This window comes from Chionomys nivalis, chromosome 4 (assembly GCF_950005125.1).
Source record: "Chionomys nivalis chromosome 4, mChiNiv1.1, whole genome shotgun sequence".
In the NCBI taxonomy this organism is placed as follows: Eukaryota; Metazoa; Chordata; class Mammalia; order Rodentia; family Cricetidae; genus Chionomys; species Chionomys nivalis.
The window spans coordinates 87,494,619-87,515,532 of record NC_080089.1 but is presented as its reverse complement, the minus strand read 5'-3'; the positions used below and the strand labels follow the sequence as shown (position 1 = coordinate 87,515,532).

The 20,914-nt window shown below is 46.7% G+C and overlaps 1 protein-coding gene across 1 annotated transcript in view; it reads right to left on the bottom strand.

Moving 5' to 3' along the window:
* Positions 1-13,350: 13,350 nt before the first annotated feature.
* The window catches only part of Rasgrf1 (Ras protein specific guanine nucleotide releasing factor 1), a 106,969-nt gene continuing 99,405 nt past the window's right edge, over positions 13,351-20,914 (bottom strand). Inside the window, exons 26-28 of the mRNA XM_057767009.1 lie at positions 20,777-20,894; positions 19,747-19,815; positions 13,351-14,653 (exon numbers count right to left, since the gene is read on the bottom strand). Coding sequence (XP_057622992.1) covers positions 14,561-14,653; positions 19,747-19,815; positions 20,777-20,894 — 280 coding nt within the window. The 3' untranslated portion in view covers positions 13,351-14,560. The remainder of the gene's footprint in view (positions 14,654-19,746; positions 19,816-20,776; positions 20,895-20,914) is intronic.

Sequence of the window (20,914 nt, the reverse complement as noted above, 5' to 3'; positions counted from 1 at the left end):
TGGCCCCATCTTGGGTTCTTGCTGAGGTCCATTTCTGAGTTTAACTAGACTCTGATCTCCTTGATGAAGAATCCCATGGAAAACTACCCAACTCTAATCTAGGAGCCAAAGGTCAGGATGCCCTAGCTCAATTATCTTAGCCTTTGTTAAAACTGCTTGCTTGTGCAGAACCTCCTCCAGCTAACCCTTTGTTTTAGCTGCCTGTTTGTGTGGAACTCAGGGTTAACTGTTACTTTTAGCTTCTATTTGAAGTGCTTACTTCAAACTACTTACTCTGTGAAACTGAGTGAGATGCCTCCACAAGGTCTCTGCCCTTAAAAACCCCATGCTCTGGACACTTAGGACCTCACTCAATCCCTGAACATTTGGGTGTTGTCCCAGCTGGCTGGAATAAAGACTTTCAATGGACTTTACACTCTGAGTGGTCATCTCCAGGTGAGTGGTGAGCTCCCTGTAAAAATTCTCCCATCATTGACAAATTCTCACTGTGAACTCACTTTTGTTTTTAGACCCTCCGTGGCATATCCCTATTCAGATTATAATGCCCAGTGCTACTGCAGGCACCATTCCACAGGTCAGCAGTCTGTCTGTCCTGCCCTCCTCTGCACTCCTCCATGACCACACCCTTCTTACCCATACTGGAAATCCCCTCTTCCTGAATTCCTAAGCTAATTACTTGTACTTCACAGGTCTTGTTTAATCCTGTCTGACTTGTAGGGTTTCCTGCATGCACTGATTGCCAAACACCCTTGCTTCCTTTTGCTGCTAGTTGAAGTGCCTGGGCGCAGTGCCTATATCTTAGTGTGGGCTGGCAGTTCTGGAGATCTACGGAGATCCTGTATCTTGCTCTCACTGACGAAACAGAGGTTGACATCCTTACACATTCAAGTGTGGAACCTTAAACCCTGGCAGTCTTGTACAGTCGCACAGGTAGCAGCCACTGCTTATTCTGAGTAAGATAAGAAAAGGCTTGTGGCATTGACTGGGGGGTTGGTTTGGGGTCCTGGTTGATTCGGGTTTGGAGATGCTGTACTTACTTACAAAGAAGAGGCCCTGGGGTCTTGGGAAGGCACTGCATTGGAGCCAACTTCATGCATGGGGTTTGTGAATGTGCCGAAGGCCTACAGGGAACAAAGAAACAGAGGCTGGGGTGAGGTTGGAGGGAGGTCATGGGCTCCAGACTCTTGTGCAAATCGCAGGACAGTTTTCAGGCTGCCCTGGAGACTGGAGAGCATTCTCTGAGCGAGCAGTCTTTGGCTCCCCTTCCTGGTACTCAGAAGTGACCTGGACTGGGTCATGAGTCACCCTGGCCTGAGTGTGGGGCTATTGCTTGGTAAACAGCAGCCACCATGGATGCTGTGATAAGGTCTGAGGGAAGGCCAGACTACATGGAATCAGGTTGGCCAATAGAGGCCTGCAGGATTTTACCACCATTCCATGATGTGGTTCTTCTAGGCACTGAGCCAGGCACTTACATCTTAGTCTGGGCTGTCACCACCTAGCATGGCCTCTTCAAAGCATTTGGTCTGCCCTCATTCGCTCTACAATCCTTGGCACACCCCCACTCAAGGGCTGACTTATCCTCACATTCCTTTCATCAGGAACCCTAACTTTTGATGCTGTTAGAGACCTGTCTGGCCATCGAACCCTGGTCCTTGCCCTTTCTAGGCAAGGGCTCTCCACTGAGCAACAGCCCCAGGCCCAAGAGCTGGAGTGCAGGGTGCTTTATAGGTGCAGTCCCGGTCCCATCAGTTTTATGACCTTCAAGGCTTCTCACTTATGCATTTCACTACCCTTCTTAGTCAAACTGGTGAGTCCCTGCACCTGAGAGATCAGAGTCCTTGTCTTAATCTTAGTACCACTGCATTGTGGACACAGTACACGCAGCCCTGAATTCCTGGACTCCAGTGGTCCAGCTGTCTCAGTCCCGGTAGCTGGAACCATAGGTATACTGCCCTGTTCAGGACTCTGGTTTGGCCTTGAGGTTAAGTTGACACATCATAAAATTAATCATTTTCACTTGGGCCTGACGGCGCAGGTCTGTGATCCCAGCAGCTGACAGAGACAGGAGGATCTCTGAAAGCCTGAGATCAGCCTGGCCTACACAGTGAGTATCAAATAAGACAAGGCGACATAGCAAGAGCCTGTCTCAAAAACAGAACAAAACAACAAAAACAGCCCAATATTTTATTTGCATTTATTTATTTATTTATTTTAATATTTATTTATTTATTATGTATACAATATTCTATCTGTGTATATGCCTGCAGGCCAGAAGAGGGCACCAGACCCCTCTATAGATGGTTGTGAGCCACCATGTGGTTGCTGGGAATTGAACTCAGGACCTTTGGAAGAGCAGGCAATGCTCTTAACCTCTGAGCCATCTCTCCAGCCCCCAGCCCAATATTTTAAAGTATACAATTCAGTGTGTTTAGTATATGCCAGTATTATGCAACCATTACCCTCTCTCTAGTTTCAAAACAGTTCATTATTCTAGAAGAACACTCTACAATGTCACATTCCTCAAAACAGCCCCTCCAGTCTCTGACAGCCACTGCACTACTTTCTGTCTGTGGCTATTTCAGATAAGAAGAACCATGTATTTGACTTCTCCGTGTCTGGCTTCTTTCATCTTCAGCATCCAAACTGTAGTGTATATCAAGATTTTATTTCTTTTGGAGGCTGCGTATTTATCAGTGTGTGTTTTTGCCGTGTTATTCATCTCCTGTTGACATTTAGGTTGTTTCCATCTGCTGGCCACTGTGTGGAAGGCTGAGAGAAACGTTGCCTGCACAAACAGCTCTCTAATATTAGTATATGCATAAACTGATTCTCACTAAGCCAGGGTGGCCTCAAACTTCTTATGTACCCAAGAGAGGCCTTGAACTCCTTACTTCCTGCCTCAACTTTCAAAGTGTCATCATAACCACTCTGATTTTATTTATTTATTTAGCTGTACTGGGAATTGAACCGAGGGTCTTAGGCATGCTAGGCAGGCTCTCTACCTTTGAGCCACAGTTCATTTTTATTTCTAAATATACCAATAAACAAATCTTCCCAAAGTTTTGAATAAAAAAAAATCAGCAATATTGATAGGTAACATTCCCCTGTGCAAAAGATGTTACAGGTTTTCAGTAAGTCTTAGGAGTACAGAGGACTCTTCTAAGTCATTTTTTTTTTTTTTGAGACAAGGTTTCTCTGTAGCTTTGGAGCCTGTCCTGGAACTCCCTTTGTAGACCAGGCTGGCCTCGAACTCACAGAGATCCGCCTGCCTCTGCCTCCCAAGTGCTGGGATTAAAGGCGTGCGCCACCACCGCCTGGCCTAAGTCAAAATGTTAAGAGATCAACTGGCCTAGGGTGGCAGTAGAGACAGTGCTGCCGGGATGGAGAGATAATTAAGAGGGGACATAGCCTGAACCTCATGACCCCCTGGAAACGGGAAGTGAGAGATGTGGCATTGCTGACTTGTCTAAGAGGGTGGGAGCCTTAGCAGAGGGGTCGTGAGTGGCGGGAAAGATGGCAGAAGTGGCAGGCTGGCTTGGTACAGGTGTGTTAGAAATAGGGTAGGGGACCCAAACTAGGACAGTGGCGTAACAGTTGACTATAAGGGTCTAGAACCTGGTGAGAGGGTGGTGGTGGCTGGAGCTGGAAGTGTGGGAGTTAATTCCTCCGCTGAGTCAGGGAGTGGGTGGATGCTTGTTACCCAAGTGTGCACATAGAGGAACTCATGTTACCCAGGTATGCATGCACAGGAACTCACTGCATAATGTGGACAAGTGGGCTGGTTTGGGTGGCACCTTTATACTCCGGATCAGGACTGCCATTGGGAAAAGACACTGTGACCATCAAACAACAGGAGAGTAAGCAGGTTGGGGAGGGCCAGCCAGATGCCAGTGGCGCCATTTGCCATGATGAAACCCACTTACGTCAAAAGACACTGTGGCGGTTAACCTTCTGCTTTTCTTTTTCAATACTACCCATTAATTTCATTCACAACGGCAAAGGAAGCAGGGTCAGGGTTCCTACACACCTTCTGTAACGCCTGTGGTACAGTTCAGTTCAAGCGCTACTGTACTGTTCACGAGCCGGGCAAGAGCCTGGAGATTAAAAGAACATACAAGAAACATGGATCATTCATGAGGATATGATGCCAAATGCCGTTTATTCAAGCTTAGGAAAAACCTTATACACCTAGCTGCTACACAATGTAATTCCCCCCAGGCAAGTGGGAAATTACCACATCCAAGATGGAGTAAACAATGACCCTATAGCTAATCACCAGGGGGGCAGAGGGAGCACAGGAACAAACAAGATGTTTAGCCGAAAAATGCAACAAAATGACTGGCCAGAAACTGTCCTCAAGATGAACCCCAGGAGGAGGGGTAGACCCATGGGCCCTACACCCTTCTTCATTAAGAGTCAAGTCTGGGGTGTCTGAGCTCCTGCAAGGCCAGTGACAGCGCATGAAAGATTGGTTTCTTTCCGAGGTCACCGCTGAAATGTCGGAGGGGTTCTCAGCCCAAAGGATGGTTGGAGAAAGTGCCCGGACCATGCTTAGTGGAAAGTGAAAGAACCTTGGCGAAGAGCAAAGCCCAAGGACTTCCCAGTGAGAACAGAAATTCAGCTGTGAAAGCCATAAAGAGGAAGAAGCCAACAGTACCAATGTCACAACAGCTTGTGGCTCTGTCCTCACTGCGGGGAGTGGGGATAGCTCCTAACTACTGGGCAGGGCTGACTGCAGCTTGGGGTGGGTCATCTTAGCAACCAGGAGAAGAACCAGAAAAGGGGCCAGGAGGGATGATGTGATAGACAGATGAGCCTGTCCCAGGGCAACATTAGGGTCAGCAGCTGGAACTACTGGAACTACTTTCTGAGAGTCCACCCAGGGGGCAGCAACTGGAAACGAGCTGACGGGCTCTATGCCACCTCAGTTGGCATAGCTGTACTGCAGGACCTGCTGAGGGACAGAGAGCTTCCCGGCAGCCAAGACCTCCCCCGACTTTCCCAGCACTGAGAGTTCCTCTTTGGTGTCTGGCACGGTGGGCGGGACAGAGGACTCCATAAAGTAGCAGAGGTGACACATAGACTGGGGCTTGTCTGCTGCACCAGTCACCTCCCCTACTCCCAATCCCGTCTCTTGGTGTATGTACTTCACGGAAGTACTCCAAGCACATCCAGGTTAGCTCCACACAGGTTTGGGCCAGCAACACCAGCTTCTAGGTCCTACACAAAGCCTTCCTCTGGAAAGTCTCATCCAGTGTGGCCACAATCACTGTCTTGCTCTCCTGGGTCATAGCCTCACACAACTCCAGGATGTCAAGAAGAAACTGTCATGTGTCAATGACAGCAGCATCCAGGGTTTCCTGGACCACGTTCTGGGGCAGGCAGGCTGACAGTGCTGCTGTAATGCATATCTTTGATGTTCTTGATGACCAGACTCTTGTTCTAGGTCGTTTGAAAGCACTAGACTTGTTTCATCAGCTTGGTTTTTTTTTTTTTTTTTTTTCTGAGACGGTGGGTCCAGCATTCACCTGGATCAGCTCCCACGATCTTTTTGGGGGAGCCAGGCAATGTGGTGGGTAGGTTGGTATAATAGCTCATTTATAGCTGCTTTAAATTGAAAGTAGCTCTAGGGACTCTTAGGTCCCTGGTGGTTAATCTTGACTGTCAACTTGATAGGATTTAGAATCCCCATGGAAGCAAAACTCTGAGCATGTCTGTGAGGGAATATTTAGGCTAAATTAATCTAAGTGGGAAAATACCTCCTGAATGAAGGTGGCAGCACCATTCTGTGGCTGGGCTCCTGGACGAAATAAAAAGAAGAAATTGAGCTGAACATGTTCATCCTTCTCTTGTTCCTGGATATGCTCGTAATGTGGGCAGCTACCTCCCACTCCTGCCACCATGGCTTCCCCTGCCATGTACACTTGATCCCTGGGCACCAGAATAATCTTTAAGCTGTCTTTGCCAGATATTTTGTTTCAGTAATGAGACAAGTAACTAAGAAAGACATGAAGGGCAAGGCACCAACTTTTATGGTGTGTGTCACAGAGTTGGGTGGGGCCCTAAAAAGCCAGTTAAATACATGGAAAACAAATCTGTCTCCCCAGGAGCTAATCTTTAATGTAGAGAGAGTAGTATTAATTGACGTTGACTTTCTTTGACTCCTTCCTTCCTCCCTCCCTCCCTCTCTCCCTCCCTCCCTCCCTCCTTCCTTCCCTTCCTCCCTCCTTCTTTCCTTCCAGAGCTGAGAACTGATCCAGGGACCTTGAGTTTGCTAAGCAAGTGTTCTATCACTGAGCTAATTCCTCAGCTGTTTCATTTTTTTTTGCCATTAAGTATTTATTTTATTTATTTATTTATTTATTTTTTTATTAATTAATTTATTTAATTATTAAAGATTTCTGCCTCTTCCCCGCTACCACCTCCCAATCCCTCCCCCTCCCCCAATCAAGTCTTCCTTCCTCCTCAGCCCAAAGAGCAAGCAGGTTTCTCTGCCCTGTGGGAGGTCCAAGGACCACCCACCTCCATCCAGGTCTATTAAGGTGAGCATCCAAACTACCCGGGCTCCCACAAAGCCATTATGTGCAATAGGATCAAGAACCCATTGCCATTGTTCTGCAGTTCTCAGTAGTCCTCATTGTCCATTATGTTCAGCGAGACCGGTTTTGTCCCATGCTTTTTCAGACCCCGGCCAGCTGGCCTTGGTGAGTTCCCGATAGAACATCCCCATTGCCTCAGTCTGTTTCATTTTTGAGAGGCGTTTTGTACATTATCTACCAAAGATCTATTAAGCCCAATGCCAGTCATCTGTATAGGATCCTGAGGTCAGGGGATGTCTTAGTTGGGGTTTTTATTTGTATAAAGAGACACCACGATCACAGCAACTCTTATAAAGGAAAACATTGGGTCTGCTGGCTTACAGTTTAGAGGTTTATTGCATTATTATCATGGGGGGAAACATGGTGGCACTCAGGCAGACATGATGCTGGAGAAGAAACTGAGAGATCTACACTCAGATCTGCAGGCAGCAGGAAGAGAGAAAGGCATGGGACTGGCTTGAGCGTTTGAAACCTCAAAGCTCACCACCAGTGACACACTTCCTTTAACGAGGCCGTAGCTATTCCTATAAGGCTACACCTCCTATTAGTGCTACTCTTTTGGAACCCATGAGGGCCATTTGATTCAAACCATCACAATAGAAAATACTAGTGTCCCTGATCTTGCCTTATATACAAGTTTGGCATCTTGGGCATTGCTGATTTCTGTGTGAAGTTTGGCTTTTTAAAAACATTACATTAAAGGCTATTTGTGGGCCAGGGAAGGACTTGGTGGTTAAAAGCTCTTGCTGTCCAAGCTGACCACTGGAGTTTTGGATCCCTAGTACCACGTAAATGCTGGGTGATTGAGAAAACATCTTGTAACGCCAGCATTTGTAAAGTAGAGCTGGGAGATTTCTGGAGCAAGATGGCTAGATAGGTGATCTTGATAGTTTCTGAATTTGATGGGGAAACCCTGCCTTCCTTCCTATAGAAGAGTATTACATATCATTACAGGAGGCTGTAGTTTTGGTCCATGCTTCAACAAGAAGCCCACTCTGATTTGAAAAACAGATTTGAAAAACAAATCAGAGTCACTCACATTCAAGCTTCACATCACCAACTCCAAACTAAGTTCTTTTTTAAAAAAAATATTTATTTATTTATTTAATTAATTATTTATTTATTTATTGTGTATACAATATTCTGTCTGTGTGTATGCCCGAAGGCCAGAAGAGGGCACCAGACCCCATTACAGATGGTTGTGAGCCATCATGTGGTTACTGGGAATTGAACTCAGGACCTTTGGAAGAGCAGGCAGTGTTCTTAATCTCTGAGCCATCTCTTCAGCCCCTCCAAACTAAGTTCTTTATCTGACCTTTAAAACCAAAGGAGGGATGTGGTGGCATATGTCTTTAATTTCAACACTGGGCAGGCAGATCTCTATGAATGAGTTCCAGGCCAGCCAGAGCTACACAATGAGACCCTGTCTCAAAAACAAATCAAACAAGATCCAACCAAAACCAAAATAAGCACACAAAAAACACCCACAAAAACAAAAAGCGAAAAAGAAAGCATAGCCAGATAAAGGAGAGATAACGGCCAAATTTTCAAACAGGTTGGTCACAGCAGAATGAAGTACCTTCAGTTCTGAGAGTTTGCTTGGAGGTTCTGGGCAGGGAGAGCCGCTGCTCATTATCTGAGTCCTTTTCTATTTGGGAAGAATGCAGTTTCTGGTGACACACACATGGATCGATGAGGGAAGACACATGGATCGATGAGGGAAGACACATGGATCGATGAGGGAGGAAGGGGACCCCTGCCTCGTCAGCCAGATCAGCTGCACCAAGCCTGGTGATCAACAGGGTGACAGTTTTCACAGTCAGATCATTCTCATCTCTATTTCTGTCTTAATCTGCATACCTGAAGTTACCTTATGCTAAGCAAGCAGTTTTTTTTCTGTTATCTTACTCTCCCTCCTTTATAAGAAAAGCAGCCTTGAGATGACCAGCCAGCTTGAGTGTGGTGAGCTGGTGAATGCAGGCATGTGGAAGTCACAGGTCGGTTTTTTTTTTTTTTTTTTTTGAGGTGGATTTTTTCACTTGCCTGGGGTTTCCTGACTTGGTTAGACTATCCGGTCAGTAAGCCCCAGGGATCCTCCTGTCTCTAGTTCTTCAGACTGTCATTGTAGACACCTGTTGCCATGCTTAGCATTTTCACATAGGGTCTAGAAGATTAAGCTAGGTTTGCATGCCTTCATGGCAAGCAGTTTGCTGACTGAGCCATCTCCTTAGCCTGGTTTATTTTTATTTTTATTTTTATTTTTTAAGATACTGTCTTATGTACACCAAACTTGAGTACTCAACCTTTCTGCGTCAGCTTCCTGTTGGGATTAAAAGTGAGAGCCACCACACCTATTTATTCTATGCTAAGTATTTTAAGGTTGAGTATTTATCTGAAGTACTTGTGACTGGAAACTTTTTGCGGTCTGATAAACCTCTCCACTGACACAATAATCCAAATCAGACCCAATCAAACTGAATTAGAAAAGCCCAGGTTTAATGGATACCAGCACTTCCGAGTGGCGTTCCAGCCCCCAGAGAGGAAACGGGAAGGAAGACTGGAAAACCACAAGTTTGTTCTCTGGGTTGCTGTTTAGATACCCTGTGGGAGTGGTCTTGAGCATCTCTGGGGAAGGGTCATCATTTGGTGGGCTGGGGTGGAGTCTGGACTGAGGCAATTCCCAGGGTAGGGGCTCGGGATGGAACTTCTACCCAAACAGTGACTAGAAGTGCTTTATGGTTAAATTTTTTTTTATTTAAAAATGTTGCATTTATATAAAATGAGCTATCTGGGGACATGTAGCCTAAGTCTAAAAGTGAAATGTGCGCACTATTTTCTCTGCACTTACACACACAGCCTGATGGTAATCTGATACACTATTTGAAAAATTATTTTAAGTGTATGAGTGTTTTGTCTGTGCATCAATTGTCAGGGCCCCTGAAACTGGGGTTTTAGATGACAGTGAGCTGCAGTGTGGGTGCTGGGAACTGAACCCAGGTCCTCTAGAAGAGGAGCAGGTGATCTTGATGGCTGATCTGCCGCTCCAGCCCCTCGTGCACTATTTTGTTGTGATCCATCTCATGAACTCAACTATGAAATTTTCTACTTGTGGTACCATGTTGAAAATCAAGGAGTTTTAGGTTTAGGAGCATTTTGGATTTCGGGTTTTCAATTAGCAATGCGTGGCTTGTGTTGGCTCAATTAATTCTACTTTGTGAAGAAGAACTATAATTCTCCTTCTAAAAAAAAACCCATGTGTATGGATGTTTTGATTAGTATGTGTCTGTGTACTGTGTGGATGTCTGTGTACCATGTACACCTAGTGCCTTGTGAAGACCAGAAGAGAGTGTTGCATCCCTGGAACTGGAGTTGCAGATCATTGTGAGCCACCATGTGGGTACTAGGATTAGAGCCTGGTTCTTGTGAAAGAGCAGCCAGTTTTCTTTTTTCTCCTTTCTTCCCTCCCTCCCTCCCTTGCTCCCTCCCTCCCTCGCTCCTTCCGTTTTGGAACCTGCCCTGGCTAGCCTCGAACTCACAGAGATCCACCTATCTCTGCCTCCCGAGTGCTGGGATTAAAGGCGTGTGCCACTACCACCTGGCTCAGTTTTCTTAACTACAGAGCCATCTCTCTAGCTGGAGGTACTATTTTTATACTTTTTCCCCTGTAAGCAAACCGAGTCTCTGAGCACTTGAGTGACTTTGCTGGTCTCATCTAGCCAGCAAATATTGTGACTTTTCTTGGTACCGTGACTGTTATTCTTTCGGTCCCTGCCCTAGCCACGCCCACTCCTATTTTACCTCTGACCTCCGCCCGCCATCTCTCTCTCTCTTTTGCTCTCTCCCGGTGTGGGCTTAGCCTCTCTCCTCCCTCTCCATCATCTCCACAAACTCCTCTATTTTCTGCAGGTATCGGTGCTTGCAGCAGCCATCCAGGTAGTCCTCAGCGATGCCCCAGTACAGCAGCTCCTCCTGGAAGGACAGGGCGCTATAGGTTTCATTTTCATGGTTTAATTCAATAGAGATGCAGTAGATTAGACATCCAGAAGTCTAGTCTTCTAAAGATGATAAACCGGAGAGTAATTTGAATGTTAAGTTGTCTAAGCATCCTTCACTGCTTTCCCAACTCGTCAAGAGCTAAAATCTAAACCAGCGGTTCTCTGGAACTACTGTTTCCGAATTCTCGGTCTCAACTTCTTGTTCTTCCGCCACATCCTGCATCATGAAAGTCTCATCGTCATACACCAGAACCTGGGCAGCGTAGCCCTGCTCTAATCTTGCACTGGGCACTGGCTCCACAATTACTGCTGGAAATTCAGGGACCTTGTCACCTCCCTCTTGATTTTCTACTCCATTGCTGGGAAGCTCCAGAACAGAACCTCCACTGTCAACCACTGCCGATGTCATTTTTTATTCCCTGAGGAAGTTTCAAATGGTACGAATCAATGTAATTAGAGTTCATAGATGATGGCCAGGGCTATAGGTTTCATTTTCATATTTAAAAAAAAAAAAAAAGAGAGGCCAAGCCCACACCGGGAGAGAGCAAAAGAGAGAGAGATGGCGGGCGGAGGTCAGAGGTAAAATAGGAGTGGGCGTGGCTAGGGCAGGGACCGAAAGAATAACAGTGACTACATCCCTGACAGAAAGCAGTTTAAGGGAGGAATTTATTTGGGTCCTGGTTCCCATCATGGTGGGGAAGACATGGTGGCAGGAGCACGCGGCAGGAGCACGCAGCAGGAGCATGCTGCAGAGCACGCACAGGAGCATGCGCAGGAACATACGGCAGCCGGTTACGTTGCATCCACCGTCAGGAAGAAGGGAGAGATATTAGTTGTACGCTGGCATCCTCTGTTACCCTTTGTGTTCAGTCATGGAGCTCAGGCCGTGGCAACCCAACTGTGTTTAGGGAGGGTCTTCCCGCCTCACTCAAACCTTTCTGGAAATACATTTCCGGACATGGTTGGAAGTGAATCTCCTAGGTGATCCTAAGTCTAGGGAAGTTGACAATGAAGGTTGACAATTACGGGGGTGAAGCTGAGAGTTAAATCTAGACTTCGTCCTCCAGAGAGCACTGTATCTCCGCTTTGCCCTTCCTTTAGCCTCACCACGAATGGCAGGAACTGAAGAGCATATCAGAGAGCCAGATGACTTCATGTCCCGGGGAAGGTGGTCCCAGGAAGGACCAGAAGTAGGCCACACCTCACAGGAGGCCCCCACCTGTGACTGGTGGTGGTGGTTATGGGTGACAGTGAGGAGACATCTGAGGTGGGGCTTGAGCCCACGACTCGCAGCGAAAGACCTAAGTGGTGAGCAGCTACCTTCTCTTGCGGGCAGCGCTCAGGCCGTTCCCATTTGCTGTTCTGCTCATCTTCCTCTGCTATCCCTGGACAGTGCTGTGTGTGCAGGTATCTCCCAAGCCTTGAGTGCTCTGCCCTTTGGAATCTTTTGCTCTGGATTTCCATTTGCGTGGGTGTGCGTGAGCACACGCGCATGCGTGTGCGCATGTGACACAGTGTTCACGTGGAGGTCCAAGGACAGCTTGCACAATTCAATCCTCTCCTTCCATCACGAGAGTCTCAGGGATTGAACTCCGGTTGTCAGGCTGGGCAGCAAGAGCAGCCTTTACCGACTGAGCCATTTTGCCTGGCCTCTTCCAGGTCTCCCATGGTTTGATTTCCTCCACCGTATCTCCATTTCTTGAACACCCTGCTCATTCTTGCTAGCGTCTCGCAGACATTCTAACTCTTTCCCTCATCTGGGCCTTTTTGCATGCCCCTCCCTCCGCATGGCACACTCCTCCCTACTCTATCTGCCAGTCTTCTCTCAGTCTTTGTGTCCACTCTTTTTTTATTTATTATGTATACAATATTCTGTCTGTGTATATGCCTGCAAGCCAGAAGGGGGCACCAGACCTCATTACAGATGGTTGTGAGCCACCATGTGGTTGCTGGGAATTGAACTCAGGACCTTTGGAAGAACAAGCAATGCTCTTAACCACTGAGCCATCTCTCCAGCCCCCTTGGTGTCCACTCTTGTGGAGGTTTCTTCCTCTCCTCACTTTCATCCCAGCTCACTGGTCACCTTTCCTTGGCATCCCCAAGGTACTTTCTGCACCTGTGCCTGGCAGTGTGGCTCTTACAGTCTGTTTCTCTAGTCATCAGAAAATGGCTCCATATTTCTTCCCTTCCCTTTCCCACTGAGAAGAACAGGAACCCTCTCTCCTCGTGCTTGACATGTAGAATGTTGTATGTCATTCTGAGGCTAGTTTGAAAGAAGCCCTTCCCGAGACTTGGAGTGGTCACTCCTGGACACAGCAAGACACTCTAGTCACATAAAGATGCTACTGTGAACGATGCTGTTGACAGTCCTAGAGCATCTGGAAAACATCAGCTTCCAGCTGTGTAAGACCACCATCTTGGGTATCGGCAAGTGGCACCTTCACAGGACTCCAGCCCTTGCTCCTGTACAGTTGATTGCAGTCTCACGAGAGTCCCCAAGCAAGGGATGCTGGTGGGACCCACTAAACCCACAGAACTGAGGGAAGTAATGAAAACAGTTTTAGACCATTCCTTTTCTGAGTGATTGGTTTGGGGTACAATGGGGGATGGAAGCAGTCAACCTCATCAGGCCAAAGCAAGGATGACGTTACTGCCATATGAGAGTCCTCTGCCAGCCCAGGGATTGGTAAGGAGCAACTCTCATCCAGTATCCAGTTCTTGTGGGAACAAATGAAACCCATCAAAATGCACTGTTCACCCTGAGATAGAATAGATTTATTAGCAAGAGGTAATCAGGAAACATATATTTTTACAAAAATGGAAATTTTTCCCAAACAAGCTGTAAGTTGAAATATTTTAGGGCTTGAAATAGAATTCTCATACCACTAGGTATTGCTTACAGCAAAAGTTGTCTGTCTGCTGTAATGGAGCATGCCTGCCAATTCTGAGTGTTCTCTCTACTGTACAATGTAAAAAAATCATGGTAATATTCACAGAATAAGCACTACCTCACTATATTCCTGCTAGAAGGCATTTAGACAGGACTACAGTATATGCAATAAAAACACTTGGTTATTGATTTCCTAATTCTACGTCATGGGACTAATTACCACAAAGTATACAGACTCAGGGCATCTCAACATAAGCTTGTAGTGACTGTCAGGCAGCTGAAAGAGGAGAAGTGACGTTTTTTGTGTTCCTGACTTCCAGCAGAGGCTGGGCAGAGGTCGGCCAGAGTCACCATGACTTGGTGGAGTGATTCCATTTTCCTAGAGAAGTTCCAGGGTCGTGTCCACTTCTGCTGAGCCTGCTTTTCATGCTATCTGGTGTTAATCCTAGAGCAGAGGGCAGCATGGTGCCAGAAGTGGTGGCATTTGGTGCAAGGGGCGTGGTTCTCAGTTGAGAGGACTCCCTTCCAGCCAGCTTTACTGGGATTTGACAGATGGGGACTGTTGAGACCTGCGGTTTTGGCTGAAGAAGCTGCTTTGGAAAGGGGCATCACCATCAGCAGGAAGGGGTGTCAAGGACTGGACTTGCAGGTATGGCTTCCCCCACCCTCCTCCCCCTCCCCCCACCCAGTTATAACAACTACATGGAACATGCTGGAGAGGATGCCTGGGTGGCCTGAGCTAACCCAGGGGCCTGCGCTGGGAGGGACAAAGCAGGGCTGGAGTTTGAGACTTGTGTCATGTGGATTCTGTCTCTCCTTCTGATTGGAGTGAGGACCTGGGAGAGCTGACAGGGTGTACAGCTGTTTGAAGGAACAGGCTCCGCAGGGGGCGGGGCAAAGTCTGAGACAGGGCAGAAATTCATATTCCGGTTCTACAGGAATCTAAGAACAAGAACAGATTTGTATTCTCGGAGAAGCATATAGTGAAGAAGAAATCCAGAGGAACCAAACGATTATGTACAATATCATATAGCAGATGTCCACGGGGCAGCTGGGGCAGGTTGGGGGCAGCTTCAGGTGGGGAGTTTTGGTTCTATTCGGAGAGAAGACTCGTAGAGACTTTCTTCGTCCATTACAAAAGATTGATCCAGTAAGTACTGAGTTACCTGAAATGAGAGAAAGGAGCAATAGAATTACGGGACGTCCCAGGCTGGGGACACTGGGTTTCTTGCAAGAATTTTTCTTCTCTTTTGCTTTTTTTTTGGAATAGGGTCTTGATCTATAGCCTAAGACTTGTCTAGAACTCACTATGTAGACCAGGTTAGCCTTGAGCTTGAAACCATCCTTCTGTTTTAGTTTGTGAAATATGGGGACTGCAAACGTATAGCACCACGCCTGGGGGAGCCAAATGCTTTTGTAGGTTCAGGACATACACCTATGAGAAATAGTGTTTTGGTCTCCCACCTGCAAGGGTCTTGCTATGTGACAAGGCTAACTCTAGCCTCCAACTCAGGAACCCTTGACTCAGCTTCTCAAGTGCTGGCTCCATCATATTTGGCTGTGCTTTGTCTTAATATAACTTTTCTACTTAAATTTTGTTTGAAGATTTACTTTGTGTGTTCTGGGGTAAGAACTATGGAGTTATAGCCACAGTTCCTGTAGTCTCTTAATAAACATCTTAATAGTAGTAAATCACATGTGGGAAACATTGCTCTTGACTGCTTTTCTTCCATTTTTCTTTCCTTTTTTTTCTTTATCTGATATCTTGAGGAAATGTTTTGGACTTGAACAAAGCAAACAACTCCCTGAAAAGGCCCATTGTTTAATCTAGGCGGTAGGTGCGTGGGTGTTAACACTTCCTTCAGTGTTTCAGGTTGAAGAGTTCTCCAGAATCATCAGCTGTACATGTTTACACCCAGCAGGGCTGTCAGGGGGAAGGGTCCGCGTAGGCTCCGCATGGCCGAGTCTGACATAAATGTTAGTATGAAAAACTGAGAAATGTCATTGTCTTTCCTCCTGACTGTCCGCTCTCCTCTTGAGTCTCAGTCCTTTGCGGAGTTCCTGCACACTCAATGAGAGGCCAGAGCTCTGACCTTACAAGTATTCTCTGGACCCAAGGTTCATGTGTTTGTCAATCTGGAGCCAAATGTGCCTTTCTCCACAGAAACCAAGAGCAAGAAGGGAAAGGAACGACACCTTTGTTCTGTGCTTGACAGTCCAGTGGTAGCTGATGAGGGGAGATGAAGCCTGAGGCTTTTGCCTTGGGGAACTGACTCTGTCTCCAGGAAGGTCAGAAGCAGCTGGATGCTGATTGACAGGAACAGATGAAATTATTGCTATGTCTGATTAACAGCTCATACCCTGTACCTCTAGGAAGATGACCTCAGATGTCAGAGTCTAGCTTCACCCAGCCCTGCAGGTAAAGGCATGGTGACCTATGACTGTATGAAATGAACTAGACTTTTAGCCCTAGCGGGCAGCTCCATAGAAAGGGTTCTCTCTGGACTATTATCAATGCACTCAGTTCCCAAAGCAGACCGACCAGGACTTTCCAGGGGAGCACAAAGTTCATTTCCCTGTTTTCCTTGAGCTGGAGACTGCTGACAAATCCATCAGGCCGAGCCACTAAGGGAGTTGGAGGAGCAGTGATGTTCATACATCTTAGACATCAGAGCTTGAAAGAAGGTTAGAGTAGTGGCAGAAGACAGAAAAGAACCCTGAAATTTTATTGGGAACTTCTGGGACTTTCCAGGTGCCATGTTAGCACTATGGTGCTTTCTAGATATAGTGTGTTACACACTAACAAAGCTCCTCCAACACTGTTAAATTTAAGTGGATAGTTATGTCTTCTTCTTCCTTCTTCTTCTTCTTCTTCTTCTTCTTCTTCTTCTTCTTCTTCTTCTTCTTCTTCTTCTTCTTCTTCTTCTTCTTCTTCTTCTTCTTCTTCTCCTCCTCCTCCTCCTCCTCCTCCTCCTCCTCCTCTTCCTCTTCCCCTTCTCCTCCTCCCCCCTCCTCCTCCTCCCCTCCTTCTCCTCCTCCTCCCCTCCTTCTCCTCCTCCTCCCCTCTTTCTCCTCCTCCTCCCCCTCCTCCTCCTTCCCTCCTCCTCTTCCTCCTTTCCTCCTCCTTCCCTCCTCCTCTTCCTCCTCTCCTCCTCCTTCTCCTTCTCCTCCTTCTTCTCCTTCTCCTTCCTCTTCCTCTTCCTCTTCTCCCCCCTCTCTCTGAATGTAGGTGGGTGCATGTAGTTGTTAGAGGACAGCCTTTGGTGTCCATCTTTGCCATCTTTTCTTTGCTGTGCACCGCTGTGTAGTCAGGTTAGTTGGCCTGAGGTTCTGGAGATTATCTGGTCTCTGGTTCTCAGTTATAAGAGTCAGAGATTCCCATCCTGCCATAGGAGCACTATGCTTAGATTTTATGGGCTTTGGGGATTTGAATTCAGGTAATCATGTTTACACAGCAAATGCTTTACCCACTAGGCCAGTGGTTCTCAACCTTCCTCACTGAACCCTTTAATACAGTCACTCATATTGTGGTAACCCCCAACTATAACATTATTTTTAATACTTCATAATTGTAATTTTTCTACAGTTATGAATCATAATGAAAATATCTGTGTTTTCTGAGGGCTATATGTGACCCCAGTGAAAGAGTTGTTCGACTCACAAAGGGGTCATGACCTACACAGGCTGAGAACCACCGCACTAGACCATCTTCTCAGTCCTTAAGATTATTTTTTTTATGGGCTAAATGATGTGTGACTGGGGATATAGCTCAGTTGATAGAGTTCTTGCCTAGCATGCATGAAGGCAATCTTGGCTCTAAGGAGACACTTTTTTTTTTTTCGAGACAGGGTTTCTCTGTAGCTTTTTGGTTCCTGTCCTGGAACTAGCTCTTGTAGACCAGGCTGGCCTCGAACTCCCAGAGATCCACCTGCCTCTGCCTCCCGAGTGCTGGGATTAAAGGCGTGCGCCACCACCACCCGGCCAGGAGACACTTTTTAAAAAGTGCTAAATATGGTGGAAGTCAGAGGAAGGTCAAGCTCTTTGAGTTCAAGGCCAGGCTAGTGTATATATTGAGTCTACATATTGAGTCTACATATTGAGCTCCTGGCCAGCCAGGGCTTCATAGGAGATCTTGTCTTCAATAAAAATTAAAATTAAAATTAAAAGTAATTGACAGACTACACAGACATTTTTGGGCTGGTGTGTGTGTGTGTGTGTGTGCCCGCGCCCATGTGCTGGAGACTAGTGTTAGCCAATATACAAGTCATATTTAAATTTCGTGTGCTTTTCAAATATTTTTATATTATTATTATTATGGGTGCATATGTGTTGTGGGAGGGCATTCATGTGCTGTGGTGTGCATGTAGAAATCAGAGGACAATTTTGAGAGTCAGTTCTCTCTTTGTGGGTTCTGGGGATCAAACTGGGTTCTTAGGCATGCTTAGCCACCTTGCTAGCCCCCATGGTATTTTTAAACCTGGGATCTAATCAACATTCATACACTGAATTTAGATGTCATGTGTTTTAGTCTCCTTTAACCTAGAGTAATATTGTGTGTGCACGTGTGTTTCATTTAGTTTTTCTTTTTGTTGCACTATGTGGGGTTTGAACCTCACGGCCTCAATCATACTAAGCAAGCTTTCCACCACTGAGGGTGCTGTTGTACTGTGCTTTTTACTTCTTTGTCTGTTTCCCTCCAGAGTACATGCTCATGAGGACCAAGGGCCTATCTGTTTTGTACACTGTGCCTTGTGGTTTGAGATAGCTGGGAGCACAGAACTCATTCAGTGAATGTGTGTCTATTGGGTGAACAAAGAGCAACATACAAGTGGCCCAGGTAATTATTCACAGATCTTCTCAACGTGGCAGAACAGAACATGGCACAGAATTAACTTTTGTTGTTTTTTGAGACAGGGTCTCTCTTTTATGTAGCTCTGGTTGTCCTGGAACTCACTATGTAGACCAGGTTGGCCTTGAACTCACAGAGATTCACCTGCCTCTGCCTCCCAAGTGCTGGGATTAAAGGTATCCATCACCATACCCAGCAACTATTTTTTTTTTTGAGACAAGGTTTCAGGTAGTCTAGGCTGGTCCCAAATTTGCTATGTAACCGAAAATGACCTACAGCTTTCTGCTTTCACCTCTCCAGTGCTGGGGTTTCAGGCCCAGACCACCATGCCTGGTTTTATGGTGAGAATTGAACCCAGGGCACCACAAATGCTAGGCGAGTACTTCAACATCTGAGTCACATCCCCAGCTCCAACACAAGCTATTTCTTTGGGCTTGATTTGTAGCAGAGAAAGACTAGAGTGAGGTAGATGTCCATCCACATAAAGGATTAGTGAGAGGAATGGGTTTCCTGCAGCTTTAAGCGAGAATAAGGTCAGTCTGTCTCAGAAAGGAGTGACTGCAGATACCAAGGAAAGCAGGACGATGCTGAGCAGGGGATAGCAGGTGATGCTGTGGTAGAGAAAAATGTGTGGTGTTTATGAACTGGCCAGATACAGACTTGAGAAGCAGGATACCCTCGTCTTTGTGGGAAAACCTGTGACTTCTGGGTCTTTGAGGCACAGTGCTTTTCAAAACTAGCAGTGTTTGGGGCTGGGCTATGGCTCGGTTTCCTGCCTACCATCTGCAAAGTGCTGGTTGTGCAAGCTTGTGTTCCCAGCCCCTGGATTGGAGGTTGAAAGATGACAAGTTCAAGGTCGTTTTTGGCTACATAGTGAGTCCGAGACTAGCCTGGGCTACATGAGATTTTGGAAAACAATCATGAACCAGCAAGATGGCTCAGCTGATAAAGGCACTTGCGGCCAAGCCTGGGGATCTAAATTCAATCCCTGGCAGGAGAAAACTGACTTCTATAAGTTGTCCTCTTATTTCCTCAGGCTCTATGGTACATGTGTATCTGAACACACACACACACACACACACACATCCTATAAAACACAAACAAAGCAAAACCACAGCTAACCAACCAAGCATTGGGGATGTTTGGAGTCCCGTCTCTAGCCCTGTGGGAGAGTAGACATTGTTTTAAGACACCCTGTGGGATGCCAAATCAGGCAATATCACAAGCAAAAACCAGCTTGCCTCTGGCCAGGGAAGAGGAACAAGGTGGTTTCTTTAAGAATATGACATTTTATGCTGGACCATTAGGATCCTGGAAGGCACGAGGAGAGGTGTTCCAGGAAAGGGCAGAAGCCTGTGCAGACAGCGGCACTGTGATGGAGAGGAGAGACCCCAAGTGTTGCCCTCTTACCTTTGCCTGGTGTTCGATTTTGTAGGCAGTCTGTTGAAACTGGCGAATTTCTCGGATAATATGGGAGATCTGCGGGAAGGCAGGGGTGTTTTAGAATAGTCTGTTCTCTCGTGCTGCCTTGTAGATGAAAAGGGTCATTGGTAGATATGTCTGAAGTCACACTCCCTCCTGAAAAATTCCACTGGCTTTCTTTACACCAGCCCCCGTTTCTGAGGTGAAACCTGTCCGTTGGGATATCCGTGATAATATGTATGTGTGCATGGTGTGTGTATGTGCGTGTGCGCATACACGCACACTGAGCACGTGCCTATGCTTGATAAAGAGAACTCCCTCAGTCAGGGTCACAGGCTTTCCAACACCACTACAACCAAACCCTAGCTGCCAGTCAAAGTGAAAGGCTTGTGGGTGTCTAATGTGTGCATGCCTGGATGCGAAACATAAGGACTTTTCTCTACCACCAAGATGGAGCTTCTCGTTTATGTTTGAAAAACTTGCTTTTTATTAATGTGCAAGCCCATTTTACAGAGTGGGTGCAAACAGAGTCTCTCTGGGGGGTGAATAAGAGACACGGATAACTGGAAGTCTTGTGCCTGCTCAGAGTGGTCTCCTTGAGTCTTCCTATCCCCATGTTCTGAATCTTTAGGAGCAGATTTGAAACTTGCTCTCTTAGGTGTTGTTACAGAATGATTTTTCTTTAGTTATGTTAAACAAGCTTTTCTGAAAATGAACATTAAAGGGTAGGCTGCGAGGAAAGCTGTGGGCTCTGGGGGTCAGAACCAACATTCAGAACCGGCTCTTCTTTTAACCCGCGTGGGAGCCTTGAGCTGGTCTCTTGATCTTGCCCATCCTCTCCTGTAGGGAGGGGTGCTGGGCTGAGGTGGGAAAGGCAGGGGACACGGGGCTAATGCCGTTCGTGTCAGTCATGGTTGTTACCGGAGACCTTCCACGGGATGAACCTGGAACAGGGGCGGGCAGAACAGGCTGTGCTGGGGCGGGGTCTGGGTGGTTCAGTCTACCCAGGGAAACATACCATCCTCATCTTGGAGAAGTTGACCAGGCCGTCCTCTGTGTAATTGGGTGTCCCCTCCTCGATGAAGGCCAAGTCAGTGAGGTACATCCCCAGGTAAGGGACACAGGGTGGGTCACAACTTGGAAACAAATGGCATCC